Genomic DNA, 16,787 nt, shown 5'->3' with positions numbered 1-16,787 from the left:
ATGTCCGGCCCGGGGCAGCGGGTCAGCCGGGGCCACCCTGCAGACCTCCTCCAGGATCTCTGCTGTCAGCAGCCTCCCTGGGCCCGGGGGAGTTGGCTGTTTGCTGCTCTCGCTGGGGTGAGGGATGCTCCCACACATCAGAGAGCTCGTTTCCCCTCTTTGGGACACCCTCCCAGACCTTCTGCTGTTGGCCAGGGGCTGGCCAGACACTGCTTTGTTTGGTCCCCCATTGCCTGAATCACTCCGGGTTTGTTGGCTGCCTGATCTTGCCCGGAGAATCCTTTTCCTGCCTTTGAGATAGAGGATGCTCGAGCCATCTGTGCGTTTTATTTCCTTGTAGAAACTAACAAGCCAAGGATTGCTTCCTCTCCCTGACATTTCGGAGGACAGCTCCGGCTCAGCGGGATGCACAGGGAGGGGGGAGCCCAGTGCCTTCAGACAGGAATAGGACCTATTCTGTCCACAGGATTCACTTCCCAAGGAACAGAAATCCTCAGATCTGTCAAAATGCCTGTGGCAGCTCCTGCTCTGTCACTGCCGCGGCTCTGCAGGAGCCCAGGGTGAGCTGCCCTGCTTAGCATACACAGCCACCCCTCTGTCAGGGTCCGCTATTAACTGCATGGCTAAACCCTTGCAAAACTCAATTAAAATTATCCTCCCACATCTTAAGGACTGTCAGGTTGCTTCTCTTCCCATTTTAATTTACTTCTCTCAAAATCTTGCCCTGCTCACATTCTCTGCCCCTGCAGGATGTGATTAACGTGGCGTAGAAAGAGCAGAGGGATTGGATGGCTTTAGGGGGCCAGTAACAGAAATTAGCACCGTTCATCACGTCTCTAACCTGAAGGGATGCAATGGATGGTCCACAGCTTGAGTGAAATTAGTGTGGGACCAAATCTGGTAGCTGGCAAACAGGCATTGCCATCCAAAGGGATGGCCAGAATGGACCCGGGAGATCCCTCACTTGGGACCTGGGTGTCTGGGATCTCTCGGAAGGTGGCTTGGGGAAAGCTTGTACTGCTGCTACCTCCAGTTAACCTATTTGGAACTGCTCAGAAGCTGCCTGACCATTGCAGGATTCAGAGTATAATCCTACCCCGTGTATATCCAGGTGTAATCACAGGGGCTTCAGTGTGCTGAAGTTCCTGTGTCAGCAGAGGGTACAAACCCACGGGACACTGAAGAGACATCTTTGGCCACTGAGAAGAAGTGAGAGCCTATGAAATGACACAAGGTAAACCACTAAAGGAAATTATTATCCATTGCTTCTCACGCTGTACCTGATAAGGTTGAGGCAGATGACAAAGCACCTTTACATGCAACTCAGCTAAACTGTGGGCTTTGCCGCTGTGGGATAACCACAGAGAGATTCCCAAAGAGAGGGACAAGCAGCCAGAGCACAAGTCATCACCAGCTCTTACAGTGATCCAAGTGAGACATCCAGGTCTTGGAGTCACTAAACTTCTAATTGCCAAAACAGAGTGGGTGCATCAGGCCAGGAGCATCCTGCCCACACCAGGGCATCATCCCCTTTTTCAGATCTCAAGCTGCCCAAGCCAAGGCCAGTGACAGCCTGGGCAGAGCCAGGACCAGCCCCAGCACCTGAGCAGGGGCTTCCATCCACAGCACCAGGGCTTTGCTGCATGGAGACAGAGGAAGGAAAAAGCCCAAGAAGCTGTGGAGAGGAAACCAATGTCTCTGCACACTCTCAGTTTGGACATCATTAACTACATCTCCACCACGGGCTGTTCCCAGAGGCTGTGCTCAGGTGAAGCTCCTGTCAAAGCAAGCCACAGATGTGCTGTTGGGGAAGATGGAGTTCAAGCTAAGCGAGGCCTCAGCATCCAACACTCGCTGGGAGATGGGGAGGCAGAGGCAGCTGGCTGGGAAGTCAGACAGAGCCCGAGGGTCGGCACTGAGCACGGAGAGGAAAGGGCAGCAGCATTTGGAAAGCAAGCAGCAAGTAGCAGGTTTGTTTTTTTACTTGATGTGTGTGGGCTTAATTGCCGGCCTTTGAAGTTTAGCTCTTCCCAAGACCGCTGGCTTATGGACAGGCTGAGCAGGAGACTGAAGAAATTCCTGTGCCCCATTCAGGGCAGGTTTCCCCCGTGTGAGCAAACCCTCGGACCCTGCCTGCCTCCCGCCCAGGTTGCTGCAGCCAAGCTGACCATGCTGGGCTTCTTCAGGGGTCTGTGAGCCGTGCAGCTGGACTGGGAAGCACTGTGCCAAGCAGAAAAGACCTGCTCCTCCATCCTCGTGTCCCTGGAATTTGCATCCAGATGTTTGCTACTTAGCTGTGATTTGTAATCAACTCAGAGCCCTCAAACCAAACAGCTGCCCTGGGGCTGGCAGTGCCTGTTCCCCGCAGCACAACCCATCCTCAAGCTGATCTGCAGCTGCTGAGTGAGAAAGAAGCTGATGAACAGGGTAAGTGGGGAAAAGAGTTTTGCAATTAGATCTTGGCCTTGGAAAACCTGGATTCAATTCCCCATCTGCTCCAGGCTCCCTGTGAGCGCACCATGCAGCCTCTTTGTATTTCCATCCCTGCCTGAGCCACAGAGGGTAGGGCAGCAGCAACAGGGCTGCTTTAGCTTGGAAAAATAATACTCCAGCAAGAAAGGAGGAATCTCTATTCCTTCTAATGAAAGATAACAAGGAACAAAGAAAATGGATTTCTCTCAGAACCACGGTGACATGAAAAAGCTACATTAAACGAGGGTGGGTCCAGAAAGTAGAAAGCACAAGCACAGTGCAGAAGGAATTTAAACTTCATGATCGTCACAGCACCAAGTATAACCTAATAATAATAACAACCAAAAAAAGCAAAGGGAAGAGTGATCCTGGGCATGAGAGAGAGAGCGGCTGCCTGGGGAGCGGGAGAGCACGGACGCTCCTCCGCGGCGCAGCGTCTCGCATGCACACCCGCACGTGCACACCCGCATCTGCACGACCCCTTCTGCTGCCTCTGACGGGGTGGGCACAGGGGGAGGCAGGAAGATCACAGGCACACGCTCTTCAAAGAAGAATTAGTCATCAGAGGTAGCGGCAGAGGAAGGAAACCTCAGGTACGAGGTCAGACGTGCGCAAGCAGAGCGGGCTGCTGGAAGAGCTCTGAGTGCTCGCCGCAGATCTAAGAGCCCTCCTGGCATCCACATGAGCAGGAGAGGAGGTGCAGTTCCCTGAGGTAAACACATTTACAGCAATGTAGGAGATAAGAAATTTCAGCCCTCCTGGAAAACACTGCACAGCTTGGCTTTCTGCCATCCTTGAAAGCAGCCAGAGCTGGCCAAACCCAGACTCTTCTCTGATGTGGTTAATAAAAAAATCTTACTTTGCTCTCTGCAGGATCCTCAAGAGGGACAGGCTCTAGAGAACACAGCTAAGCTGTCCCCCCACATAGGGCTTTGCTGGGTTGCTTCTCACCCCTGGGTCAGTGACCCCATCTGCTCCCAGCTGGGCAAAGAGACTTGAAGATGGAGACACTCGGGGCACTGTGAGGAAAGTTGGCCCCATGGGGCTGCCCGGGGCATCGATGGCAAATTACAAACGCACACGCTCTCAGTTTCTCTTGGCACAGCGCTGTGACCGCAAGCCAGTACCCGCTGCAGCAGGAGATGATGATCATCATCTGTGAGAGCCAGAGTGTATCAGGGCATTCACGTCACTTGAGATTAGCTGGCTGTTTAACATCTGCACTGATTTCTCTCTCCACCTCCACGTAACACCCCTCACACAGCTATGAAACTCATTTAATTCCCTTCCAAGAAAGTCTGAGTTGGAAATGTCACACTTTGTATATTATAGCACAATTCCTACAATGAAACACCAAGCCCAAATGGCAGTATTGGACTCTGGTGCTATTTGAAGGTCAGTAAGTTAAAACACCTTATGCTGCTTTTTAAAAATAGCTTACAAGAGGGTTACCAAGTTTCATAAACACCCAGATACTCTCCTGTTAACACTCAGAGGCTGACTGTTGTTTTCCCATTCAAAGGTGCTTCCCTTGCCACGCAGCTCAGCGGGGAGAGCACGCAAGCAGACGCAATGGGAAGGAAGCGTTTACACATGCTAATGACTTCCACTCAAGAAGCACAAGTACTAAAAGGGAAATAGTGCTAAAGAGACAACACACCGCTTCCTCGGCTGTCCCTGTTCGGTCACTGCAAGGTACTCAGTGCTCAGAGCTGTGGATGAGGCTGGGGACACCCTTCCCAGCCTCATGGGGAAGCCAAGGCATGAACCAAGGGAAGATGTGCTGGCTCGGACCGCAAAGGCAGGAGAAGCCTCCTGGCAGTGGGGCCGTTCGGCACCACGCTGGGCCAAAGGCAGACACCGGGCCATTCCCAGTAACGTGGGTACGGGGCCAGAACCCTCCCAGGTGCTCTTCAGGCCATTTCACCGCACGCATCTCTCTTCATGCCAGCACAGGTTTCCTAAGTTCACATGGGGCCCTGTTTATTTTTTTTTATTTTTAAATCTACTATTGTGTTAAGAAGTGTTTTTCTTTGGCAAAGGTTACTGCAGGGCCAATGCTGTTCAGAGTTTCTTGCCTTCCATCACTGCTACAACCTCTGAGCAGGAGCTTAGTGGGGCCAACACCACTTATCTTCGGTGAAGGCAGGCTTGTATTTCCACCACCATATAAAAGAGAGACCCCAGCGCTCCCCCTCTGCCCCAGTGCATTCTTTGAAATGCCACCCAGGCCTTGTTATTGCTGGGAGGCTGAGAACCAGGGATTAACTGCCTCAGGCTGCATTAAACTTTGTTTGTCTAAGCAGCCAAGAGTGAGGAGAGGCCATAAAGACAGCGTGTTTCAAAAAGATGGACCCAATTTGAAATCATTTTGCTTTGAAATGATGTCCATCTTTTTGAAACACCTGGTGTTGTGAAATGATGAGTGTTGTGGAGCGGCAAAATTATGCAACATAGGCACCACAGTGTTGGGCATCATGTCTTGGGATGAGCACAATTCTGGTGTGACCAGTGTCATTGGAAAGTTTCCTGTCCCTACAACACAGGAGGTTTGGGGACATCAAAACCCATGCTCATGTGTTCAAACTGGGGACATTAAACTACCACCCATACCTTCTGGTTGCCTCCTTTAACCTTATAGCACACGAGCAAGAAAATGTGGTAGATCTACCGCACCAAATAGCAAAATGCTACCACAATACTGTCACCCAAGTGGACACATACTGGCGTCTGAGCCTGTTTGCCCAGAACAGGGCAGTACGGGGTACGCTGTGGCTCCCCTTCATTGTGCACTGGGACATCATGGCACAGAGAGGAGATGAAGGCCAGGGTATGCCCTGACCCCATCCCAGCACCAGCAGTACCATCAGAGCCAGCATTTACAGCAGCCCAGGACCTGCTGAGCCTGATAAGTTTGGCAACAACCAAGAAACCAAATGAGGAGTCATCAGGCCCAGATGCAAGCTACATTAGCTAAATTGCTTTACAAAGGCATCACTGGGTAAATCTGTTTGCAGGCAAGGTGGTTGCTTCTCCCATGTCTCATTCCAGCATGAGGACCACACACTGCCCATCCAGCGGCTTGTTGTGAATCACGTGCGTCCCACAGGAGCATCCTGCGCCACAGCTGGCCACCATGCTTTTGGGACACGCCGTTAAACTTCTGCCCTTTCCTTCCCAAGGGCCAGGCACTGCAGTGTGATGAAGCGATGATGGCCACTTAGACCGGATTACACCTCACTGGGGACTCTGCTCAGGCTAGGACAACCCAACATACAAGTGATGGATTTCTGTGGGCGCTGGATGCTGTCACCTCTGCTGGATGCAATTTTGCTTCTGCCACCATTCTGAGCTGGCAGTTTCCAAATCTGAGTATAAGCCACAATTTGTGCCCAACCTTCTTGCCTTAGTAAATATCAAGAATTACTGTTGTCCATGGAAAATATTGACTTGACCCTTACTTTTGTCACTATTTATTTTTTTAGGTCACTATATGTAACATTAATCTCAGCAGACACCAGTAATTCAGAAATGGGCAAACAACAGTCACAGATAGAGAGGCAAGCCCAGAGCTGAGCCTGACTGTCAGCACACACGTGTGTGTCTGTGCACACATGTACACACATCCCCCAGCCAACAGGGACCTTTCACACACGGGAAAAATGATGGAGAATTTTTCCAGGCTCTGTGATGCAGCTTTGTGCTTTTTGTAGCTTTTGGAGAGGAATACATGAAACCAGCAAATATTTTATAGACTTCTTTGCTACATGAAGGGTCCATGTACCTCTGTAACTCAAATGGCTGATGGAGGACCTCAAAACCCTCTGTGGGTCTCTTGGGTCTCATGAACATGCAGACAGACCTTCACAAACTTGTGGAACCACTACCCAACTTGGTGCACCTGGCGGGCACTGTGGGCTCTGCCAAGCTCCATGAAGCTCTGACAGCAGCCAGAATGGTGAACCCACTGGTGGGACGGGTGCTTTGCTTCACCTGGAAGGAAGGGGACGGTGACCCAGGCAGGAGGCCTGGCTGCTGTATGTGCTGCTTGCTGGCCAGTGCTGACTGCTCAGGAAGCCATCACGAGCTTGGAAATTCTTTATAAGCTGCTCACGTGACACAATTACCCGGGGCCAGATGCTGAAGCCCTTTTTTCTCTCTTTCCTCAGACCAGTCTTCACTGAAGTCATTGAGACATTTGCCTAAATACAACTGAAGGACTTCAGGATTTGGCCCAGTAATAAAAACTTCCTTCCTTTGTCTGCTGCTCATTCCACATGATCCCACTGCCTCCTGGCCACGTCTCCCGAGACTGGGGCCATCAGTTGTTTTGGTTGATGCTGTTCTTTCATTTTACCCTCTGCAGGACTGTGCCCGTCCCCTGACACAGCTGCCATGACAGAGGGAGCCAGGGTGGCCAGTGAGGAAGAGGATGGATTGGGGGGTGAAATGCAACCTGTCAGAGGGGCATTGCCAGCCCTGGGGACATGTACGGGTGCAGACACTGGGTGGGTTGGGAGCTGTCTCTGCCATCACTTGGGGACCTCCCCAAAGGCAACTCTTTTGGCATCTCTTTGAGAATGGGATGGAGTGTCTCCAAAAAAGCCTTTCTGCCCCCACTGACCATGGAGCAAGTGCCTTATGCTATACACTAAAGTTCTGTGTGATGGGGACTGGGCAAGATGAATCCTGTCCAGGAAGGTACAGCAGGAAGTTAATTCACCTCACTGCAATGGTGACTGTGTGTCACACTAGGAAGTGACACCATAAGAAACACACTTAATTTTAAACAAATAACTTGCAATATGAATTTTCCTGTTTTTCCTGTCTCCAAATAGCCAGGAGGACACCAAACCCTGTTATCCCCCATGGGTACCCAAACCCCAGCATGGTCATTTGAAATGTGCACTGAGGTTTGGGGCAGGAACTCCCACTTCCTTGCCATGCCCACCAGTCCAGCACACACCTATGGTACTGATAGAGCAGTAAATAAACACAATTCCTTTCTTCCCACTCTCCCTGCCTCTGCCGCTTTATGACAGAAAGCAAACACAAAGGAGTTCGAACTTAGCTGAAATGAGAAGCTTTTGGTCCTGAGCTACCAGCATAGCTTGATGACCTAAACCCCAATCCTGCAACTCACGGATACTGAGGTAGGTGACCTGGTTGTACAGGAGATTGCTCAGAGAGCACAGAAACAACCCATGAGAGTTCCTGCTGAGGTCTTCAGTCTTGCAGGAAGAGTTTTAATATTGCTCAGACAAAACTGACACGGTTGGACACGCACCTTGGAGCACACAGCCCTAACCAGCCCAGGGAACACAAGGTTCTCTGAGCAGCAGAGGACCGGTGATGTCAGGGCTGTGAGGCTGTAGCACAGCCTTTGCATCCCAATGTAAAGCATAGTGCATTGCACAGAGGAAAACTGAGTGTCCAGCGGTAAGGGCTGCCTTGCTTAGGGCTTGCTCTTTAAAAAATACAGTCTCGACGTACATTCTGCCCTTTTAAAATACATTAATTGCCATGGAAACAATGCTCTTATTGGCATGGGAGCAGCCTGGTGGCCTCCACAGATGCAAGATAAAAATCAATGGATATATTGAAATATAAGCTGTATTTCAGGACCTTTTGTGGTTTTGGGGCTGGTCACCATAGGCACATATATGAGAATGGCTCAGACACTAGCAAGATGCCATCTACTATGGAGAGAAAGCTGGGGACAATAAACCATGAAATAACATCCCTTTTGCAGCGTTTATCTGCTCCGTCGGAGCATCCTGGTATGGGAGTCAGTGCCAGTGCTGATGTGTGCACTGGTCATCACTCCCAGCTCCTGCTGATGCATCCCAGGCTCAGCTGCCCTTCGTGTCCTCACTGCCAGTGAGTGGAAACCTCGCCTGCTCTTAAACCTCACCAGGGCAGCTTTGCTCCATGCCTCCCCGCTCCCCATCCATGGCCCTTTCCACCAGCTCACATGCCTCACCAGAAGTAAGAAAAAAAATGCTAGCGTAATATATATATATATGCCATAGTTTCTTGGCCTTAGGAGTCTTTTAAATAGTACCGAGGGCATTTGTACACAAACCAGCACAAAGGGAAGGGCTGCCAGTGCCATTCCCGCCCTACCGCGGTCGCCCCTGAAAACCCGGTGCAAAGGGCAGCCCCGGCTGCCTGGCAATCCCCTCCCGGCAAAGAGGAGCGCTGCTCCGTTCCCTGCCATGCCGCCCATCATAAAGGGGTCCCTGAGCTGTTATCAGGCAGTGACAGTTTCCGCCATCAGATTCCTCCTGTCCGTCAGGAAAGCTAAATAAGGAACGTCGTTCAGGCGGCTGCAGGAAGAGGGGAAATGCAGGGACATCCGGCCCAGCTGCCAATTTTTCCTTTCCCATGAACCACCGCTGACCTTCGCCAAGGGAGAACCTGGACACCCAGTCTGGCATTGGCACCGCTCGTCTTTGCTTAACCCTTCCCCAGGGGGCTGCCCCAGCCCCCAGAGCCTGCCCAGGTGGGTGGCTTTGCCATGCCGTGCAGTGACACCGTGGTGGGATGGCACATGGCTGCTGTGCCACTGGCACCAGCACCGCAGAGCGAGGTTGGAGGACTCAGTGCACCAGCTGGCGTTCACCCAAATGAGTGGAGCTGTAGCCAGGAGAAGGCTTAACCCCTCTGTGCCCGCACGCCGGTGAGTGGCTGCACCTCACAGGGCAGCAATGGGTCCCAAAAGCATCACTGAACTACTCTGAGCACTTCGCACTCTGCATGTGCTGAGACCGGGGAGCAGGGTTGAGCTTATCCTCTCACTAAGCCCTCTGCAACTGGATCTGGGCTTTTCCAGGCTCTGCTGAGAGTTGTAACCAACAGCAGACTGGCTGCTGCAGGCAGGTAAAATCTTACCTCCTTTTTCTCTCTGCTTTCTCCAGAGCTCTGCCCATCAGTAATGGGGGATAAAGACCAAGAGCGTCAGCAACCTACTCAGCCCTTTCTCTTGGTCCTTCCTGGGAACAGCCCCAGGGTCCTTGCTGCCTTTCACTGCACAGAAGCAGAGCAGGGGAATGGCAGCTGCCAGGTTCTTACATGCTCAGAGAAGAGGAGACCACAGCTCCTGCCTTTCCCCACCACCCTGTTCTCTGCTTCCCCAGTTTGCAGTATTTTCCTGACCTCCGAAACCAATCCTCCCTCATTAGCACATGACATCTGTCCCACGGCACCTCCAGGCTTGGCCCGCAAAGCCTGCGCTGGAGATCCTCACCCTGGAAGAAAGGGGCAGAAAAGCAGCAAGAAAAACAGTTCACACGTGGGAGAAGTTGTAAGGTGAAATACAAGTCACTGGCTGAAACCTGTTTCTGCTACCTCAGCAGGGAAATCACTCCAGGAGAGACTCCCAGCTTAATATCCTCAGCGTATAAAACTTAGTGGGAGCGTTGCCACCGGCTGCCGTGGGGCCAGGTTTTCACCCTCCTTTTGCTGAACTTGCACCTAGAGATGGAGCGATTTGCCCGTGGCCACTCAACAAAACAAGTGGTCACGCTGGGCTCAAGGCCTCACACCTCCTTGCCAAGTTGACCACAAGCCACCACCCCACTGCCACTATTTTGCGTTAATAATGAGGCACCACAGATGGGCAATAATACTGTGTGCTGAAAACATCACAACTGTTTTGAACAGAGAGAAAAAGCCCCCCTGGGACCGGGCTAACCCTCGCTTTTAACAACATGAAACAAGAAACAAAGGTCTGGGATAGCCAGCGGCAATAAAAACCCTGGAATTAATTTAACTAGTCACTAGATGCCAGTGCAGCTGCAGTAGTATTTCTTTTCCTAACGAAGGACAAAAGATAATTCCAGCTCTGGCCCAGGGCAAGGCTCACCTCTGCCCCCCCAGCAGACACTGGCACACACCAGACAGGTTGCTGTCCCCCACCACGGCACCCAGCTGGCATGGGACCCTCTCAGGGCCACGTGCCCGGCTCCCCGCTGCCCCTTGCCTGGGTGGAGATTGGCAGGAGCTGCCTGGGGCAGGTCAAGGTGAAACACGGTGCTGAGCACCTCTGGCTCACAGTCTGCGGTGGGAAAGGGGACCTTCAGCTTTAACTAACCACCTGTGGATTTTTTCCTTGCAAACCCACATATTTTCCCGTGCACAGCTGCCTTTGGACCCAGGCAAAGGTCTGACACCCACAAGGCCCTGTGGCGATGAGCTCCAGCACTGCACAGTGGTGTGCAACAACCCACAGCCCCCTGCCACGCTCCGCATCCTCCCAGCACGGGAACCCGCCAGGAACTGCCTTCTCCGGGCGAGCTGTGATTTTGCAGCCCTCGGTCACAATGCCCCAGTCCGTCTTCCCCAGCGGAAGAGCCCTGCGACATTTAGTCATTCCTCACACGGAAACCACCACAACCGCTGCTCCTCCGCTGCAGCTCCCCGTCCCAGCGCAGCCTGCGGCGTCCGGCCCTCACAGGGCTTTCTGCTTCCCCCGACACCTGTGGGACCCCTCGGGATTCCCACCACCTCGGGCTTACTACAGCTTTCCCCCATCACTGGGTTTAAATACACAGACTCTACCCAAAACAGAGGTGAGTGAGCCCCCTACCCTGCCCACGTTGCTTGGGGCTGTTGCAGTCCAGCAGGCTGAACGCAAAGATGCCACGATCATTTGGAAATGCTTCTGCCGCACCTGCTTAAGTGATTGGGGAGAAGGTGGGTGAGATAGGCACTGTCTCCAAGGCCCATAGTGCTCCCCAGAGCTGCTGAGAGCTGGGCAGACCCGGAGGGCCATCAAGACCCAACTTCATCTCAGCAGCCACTCTGCAAAGCAATCTCCTCTGCTCCACAGATGCCCTGTACAGCACCAGATAAAACTGCTGCCTGGCCACAGTCCCCTCCTGCCGCTGTTCCCGTGGGATCCCGCTCTCCCTTTCGCTCCCCAGGAACTGCCCTGGGACGCTGGGAACAGCCGGTTCCCGATCGGGAGCACCTGCCCTTCCCACGCCTGCCCTGGAAAACACCGCACCAACGCGGGGCCAAGGGACACCCTGGGGACAGCGATCCCACATGGAGCAAGCCTGCTGGAAAAAGGCAGCGGAGTGTGGGGGGCGACATGCCGGAGGAAACCCCCTCCCGCCCGGCCCGTGCTGGCCAGGGACATTGTGCTGCTGGTGGAGTGTCCCTCTGAACAACACGTCAAATTGAGCTTAGCAACAAACTGTTTGTGCAGGCAGTAAGCCACGGGCTTGCGTGCCCAAGCCAAATCCCGGGGTGGTAGTTGCAGCCCATTAATGTGAAATCGTCCCCAGGCAGACGGCTGGGCACAAGGGCCATGGCTACCTGCTGCCTGGCAGCCCCCAGGGACCATGGGCTGCATCCCTCTCATCGCCCACCTCCTCCTCGGGGGCCCTGGCTCTACCTCATCACTAACAAGTGACTGGGTTGAGCCAGAATGGGGTTTGTTGTGCACTTGCAGGCTTTTGCATGAAAGGGTGTTGCTGAATAGGGCCACATTTATTACTTGCAATAAAGCAACTGCTTCAGTTCCCCAGCTGCAGAGGCGAATGTTGCTGCTGGCATGGTCAGCACGGGGCTGTTCAAGCACCCGGCCGGGGAGGTCTGTCTGATCTTAGAGGAGGGCAGGCAGCGGCAGCCAACGTAATCGGCTCAGGTCCTACACAAGCACAGACCCTTCCCTCACACAGAGTGCATGTGCTCTTGAAAGCAGCAAGCTGGAGTCCCCAAGGGGATTATTTGGCTGTGGGGCAGTCAGTGCTGCTCTGCACCCAGAGTGTGGTGGCTCAGGGAGCGCATGCTCTCGTCACCACCCAAAAAGGGTTAAATCGAGTTGGCCTGGGATGCTGGGGATGAATCTCCACGTTCTCCCCTCATCTCACAGCCTGCAAAGGACAGCTACCCAACTCCATCCTGGGAGCACTGTGGAGCTGGAACGCAGGGAGAGCCTGTGTGCTCTTACATACGGCATCCCCGCTTAGTGCTGACACATTGGACCAGGTGCAGAACAAGCAGGATGCACAGCCAGAACAGACCTTTCATGATCCTGAGATGAGTATTTCACCCTTCCCAGGTAGAATAGCCTCACGCTCCCATTCCTGCTTCCAAGGGGAGCAAACATTTACACACAGTTGGTATTATAGTTAATGAGGAATTTGCGGGTCCTTTATGCATGGACAAATTGGTCTCGGGTAGAATGGAAGAAGAGGAAGCAAATCACCAGGGTACAATCCCCCAGATGAGCTCCACATTGCCCTTCATCGCTGCGCTAATCAGGCAGTGCTGGAGAGCTTCAAAGCTCGGCCCAGCCCCGCGCTGACGAGACCCACACATCACGCAGCCGCGCTGGCCACAGCCTCCCAGGCACAGCTCCCTGCACCTCCAGGAGATGAAAGAACCCGAGAACAGCTACATGATGCTTTGCAAATTGCTAACAAGAGAGCTTTGAACAGCTGTAGCTCCCGCTGCGATGCCACCGGCAGCAGGTCACTTTCTGCTCTGCCTCCCAGAGCTCCCCCTGAGGTCTGGCAGCCCGGTGGGTCCTTCATCCCCACAGCACTAGAGCCCTGTCAGCAGCATTTTGGGCACAGCGGATTGACGGTGCTGCTGCCGGTGATGCTGTTCATACTGCACCTCAGCGGACAGACCTGCAGCCCTCCTGCGAGCTCACTTCAACGACGGCAGCAAATGCTGCCGATGACAGTGAGTCACTGAGCTGAGGCTACAGAAAATTCTATTTATGCTCCCAAAATTCATCTCCCCACGTTGCGAGCTTCCAGCGTTACTAACTTTCTGTCGGTCTCACTCTGATCTGGGCTGTAAACGCTTTACTTCTGCAAGCAGGAGCTTCCCTGGGGGAAGTTGGTGGGGCCAGTGCCCCATTCCCACCACCCTAGCAGCACCCACCCAGCTCTGCTCTGCCCTGCGGTCTCTGGAAGCGCATTGCAGCCCCATCTCTGCCATGGCCCCTCATCCACCTGACCCAAGACATGGCCAAGGGGTTTGATTCACTGCCCAACACCCTTTTGCCCCAGAAACATCACGGAGAGGAAAAGCCGTTTCACCAGGACTTGCCTTGGGTGACTTCCCAGGCAGACCAGAGCTACCAGCGACTGGCTGGGAGAGGCAGGCTGGACAGCATCGCAGGGACCACCGCCTCCTCGTGCCTTCCTCCCCAGCGCACTGCCCGGCACTCACAAATTAATGACTGTCTGCATGAAAAAATAAATAAACAGAGCAGCGAGCCGGCCTTCAATCTGTCCCTCCCAGGCAGGCACTTCCCTGCCCAGAGAAATTCCTCCTGCAAGAGCCCAGTGCTGTTTCTCCTGGCTTGCAGCAAGCACACTCGTGACATGGGCACGCTGTGGGTTCCCCACAGCCTTACCCCCGCGGCCCCGGACCCCACAGGGACGGCAGCAGGGTCCTCCCGTCCTGTCCTCTCGTTGCACAGACACTGTCACAGCCGTCGGGGACACCCGGGCGGACACCACGGCGTGTCCCCGTCGGGGATAGAGGAGCCCAGGGCAGACTGTGCCGGTCTTGGCGGATGCCGCGACGGGCTGTGTCGGTCCCCGTCGGGGATAGGGGACCTCGGGCCGCGGAGCGCCGGTCCCCGTCGGGGATGGGGGTCCCCGTCGGGGATGGGGGACCCCGGAGCGTGGAGTGCCGGGACACGGCACGTCCCTGTCCGGGATGCGGGACAACGCGGCGGCCAGTGCGGGGTCGCGGGGACATGCGGGCGGCAGCGCCCGGTCCGTCCCGCCGGAGCAGCCCCATCCCCAGCGCGCCCGCAGGTGCGGGGCGGGCGGCAGAGCGGGCAGCCCGCAGCGCTCACCTGCCTCCGAGACAAAGCCGAGCCAGAGCCAGAGGGACAGGGTGCAAACTCTCTTCATCTCCGGGGCTGCGGGCAGGTCCGTGCGGGGCGGCGCGGAGCGATGCGGAGCGGAACGCCCCGCTCCCGAGCTCTGCTCCCGCCGCGCCCCAGCTGCGGCGGCGGGCGGGGAGCACCGGGGCCGCTTCCTTTTCCTCGGGCCGCCCGCCGCCCTTCGCCGAACCCGCGGGGCGCCGGGCGGGCGGCGGGGCGGGGCGGGCCGGGCCGGGGCGGGGCGGCGGGCGGGGCGGGGGGCGCACCTGCGGCGCGGGGCACCGGTGGGGTGTCTGTCTGCACCCCCGCACCTACGTGGGTGTCCCGCACCTGCGTGCATGGTGTGCATCATCCCGGCAGCTGGGTGCAAGGGTGTCCCCCACCTGTGTGCGTGCGTGTGCATCATCCCTGCCCCACGCACACACAAGCACCCCCACACCTGTGCGCACACTCATGTGAGCACACACTCTGCATGCCTGCGTGCAGTTCTGTACCTTCCAATCACATCTGTGTGCACGCACATCATCCCTGTGTGCAAATGTCCCGGGTGCACACCCCGACCTCTGGGACCAGAGGGAATGCACACAAATACCCTCTCACACCGCTGTGCACACACCTCATTTGTACATGCACATCTCACATCTGCCTGCACATGCACCTTCATGCCTGCATGCCCTTCCAAGCCCATACCTCACACCTGTATGCACACACTCAGGCACACAGTCCTGCATGCACTCCCTGCAGCCCCGCTCCTCCTGCACGCCCCAGGCACACAAAAAAGCACATGCACTTCCTCACTCCTGTGTGCACACGCTTGCACCCCTACTCATTTGGGGGAGCACCTGGGGCTCCCACTCATGCCTTCCACCCATGCACACTGCCAGCAGCATGAAGCAGCCACATTGCCCCCGAGGATTGTTACATGTGGCACACCCCCTGCTCTGGCAGGTGTACACCGAAACTGACACACACGACTGCAGCACTGGCAGCAGGACGGTGCCAGTGCCACTCCACGTGTGCCAGTGGTGCTGCCCCCACACCGCTGCCACTGCCAGCAACAGCAGCTCCTGCTCAGTGCCAAATGACTGTGAAGGCGCTGCAGATGGAGGTGGTGGCAAAGCTTGGGGAGAGCGGCAGCTCGGTGAGCACAGCCCCGGCCGGCTGCCTGCGCACCCGAGGGGCGCTGAACAGATAAATTAACACAGCCCCACGCTGCACCCCGGGGGTTTATTAATTATGCATGCTGGCAGACAGTGAAGAGGGAGCTTGAATGAGAACCATGTGCTCATGGCTTCGAAAAGACACGAAAACTTCTTGTGAGCTCAAGTGGTCTCATTGCCAAACCCGTGGAAGAAGTCACCCTGCCCCTCTCAGAGCCGGCAGTGGGGCTCAAAGCCATGTAAGTTATTTTACTCAACTCACTTGGGCCCAATTAGCGAGCTTTTAACCATGAGAGTGCCAGATGCATCGCTCTTCAGCACACTCATCTTGGACCACCTCCCTCCTCCATGCAGAATGAACAGAAAGCAATGGTGTCCTTCCATCCCTGGTGGGTGCTCAAACCCCTGCAGCTTTCTGGAGGGAGAATTTTAAAACTTGCCGTGGTGATAGGCAGAGCTGGGGACCGCACAGAGGGGCAGGACGGCACAGTGCCACAGGGAGCTGAGGCTGTGCCGGGGCCACGAGCAGAGATGGGGCAGCCGTGGGGCTCCCCGCCATCGCAGTGTACCCGTGCTGGGGACCACTGCGAGCATCCAGGGTCATCACGCACCTGAGATGAGAGGTGAGGCGGTGAGATGCGAACAGTGACGGAGGGATAAACCACACCGCACTGCTGAGATGCTGGACAAAATGCACAGCCCGAGGGCTGCCTGGAGAGGCTGAGTGCGAGAAGAGCAGAGGGTCTGGTCTGGGGTTGTGGGAAATGAGATCCCCTGGCACCCCAAAAATCAAGGGAACTTGGCATCGTCCATCCATTGCAGTCCAAATGTGGCATTGTGCAGGGGGTGGTGGCCGGGACCAACCTGTCCATGCTGCCATCTAACGGCAGGACACTGGGAAGGACTCGCCCCACGACGACGGGGAATTTTCCATCACAAACACAGGGTGACTGTGGGACTGATGGGACCTTTCCATTGTTTCCGCCCTGGGAAACAAAAGGATCTTATTTTAAAATCTTGTCCCTCTTCCAGCACGTGGGGGGACCCGAGGAAGCAAAGGCTTCCCCAAAGCATAGCAAAAAGACACAGACACGTTGCAGCAGGGGCGCAGGGCAGGAGCTGCTGGACGCTGCGCAGCCCCAGGCACACTATGGGAAAAGCGCACTGGGGTGGTTCCGAGAACACCCGGGGATAAAATGACAAGGTAACCTGCAAGGAAAATACAGCCTGGGAGCAGGTGGTGAGAGCAGCCCTGTGATGGTAGAGCCTGGGTGCTGGAGCAGAGATGGGTG

At 55.1% G+C, this 16,787-nt stretch overlaps 1 protein-coding gene across 1 annotated transcript in view; it reads right to left on the bottom strand.

Moving 5' to 3' along the window:
* Positions 1 to 14,363, bottom strand: part of FLT4 (fms related receptor tyrosine kinase 4) — a gene marked incomplete at both ends in the record, with an annotated part of 54,163 nt that extends 39,800 nt beyond the window's left edge. The window contains one exon of the mRNA XM_080353502.1: positions 14,306 to 14,363. Within this exon, the coding sequence (XP_080209628.1) occupies positions 14,306 to 14,363 (58 nt within the window). The remainder of the gene's footprint in view (positions 1 to 14,305) is intronic.
* Between the last annotated feature and the right edge of the window lie 2,424 nt (positions 14,364 to 16,787).

Source organism: Nesoenas mayeri, assembly GCF_963082525.1.
Source record: "Nesoenas mayeri genome assembly, chromosome: 14".
Taxonomy (NCBI): Eukaryota; Metazoa; Chordata; class Aves; order Columbiformes; family Columbidae; genus Nesoenas; species Nesoenas mayeri.
This window is presented reverse-complemented; position numbering and strand designations above follow the sequence as displayed.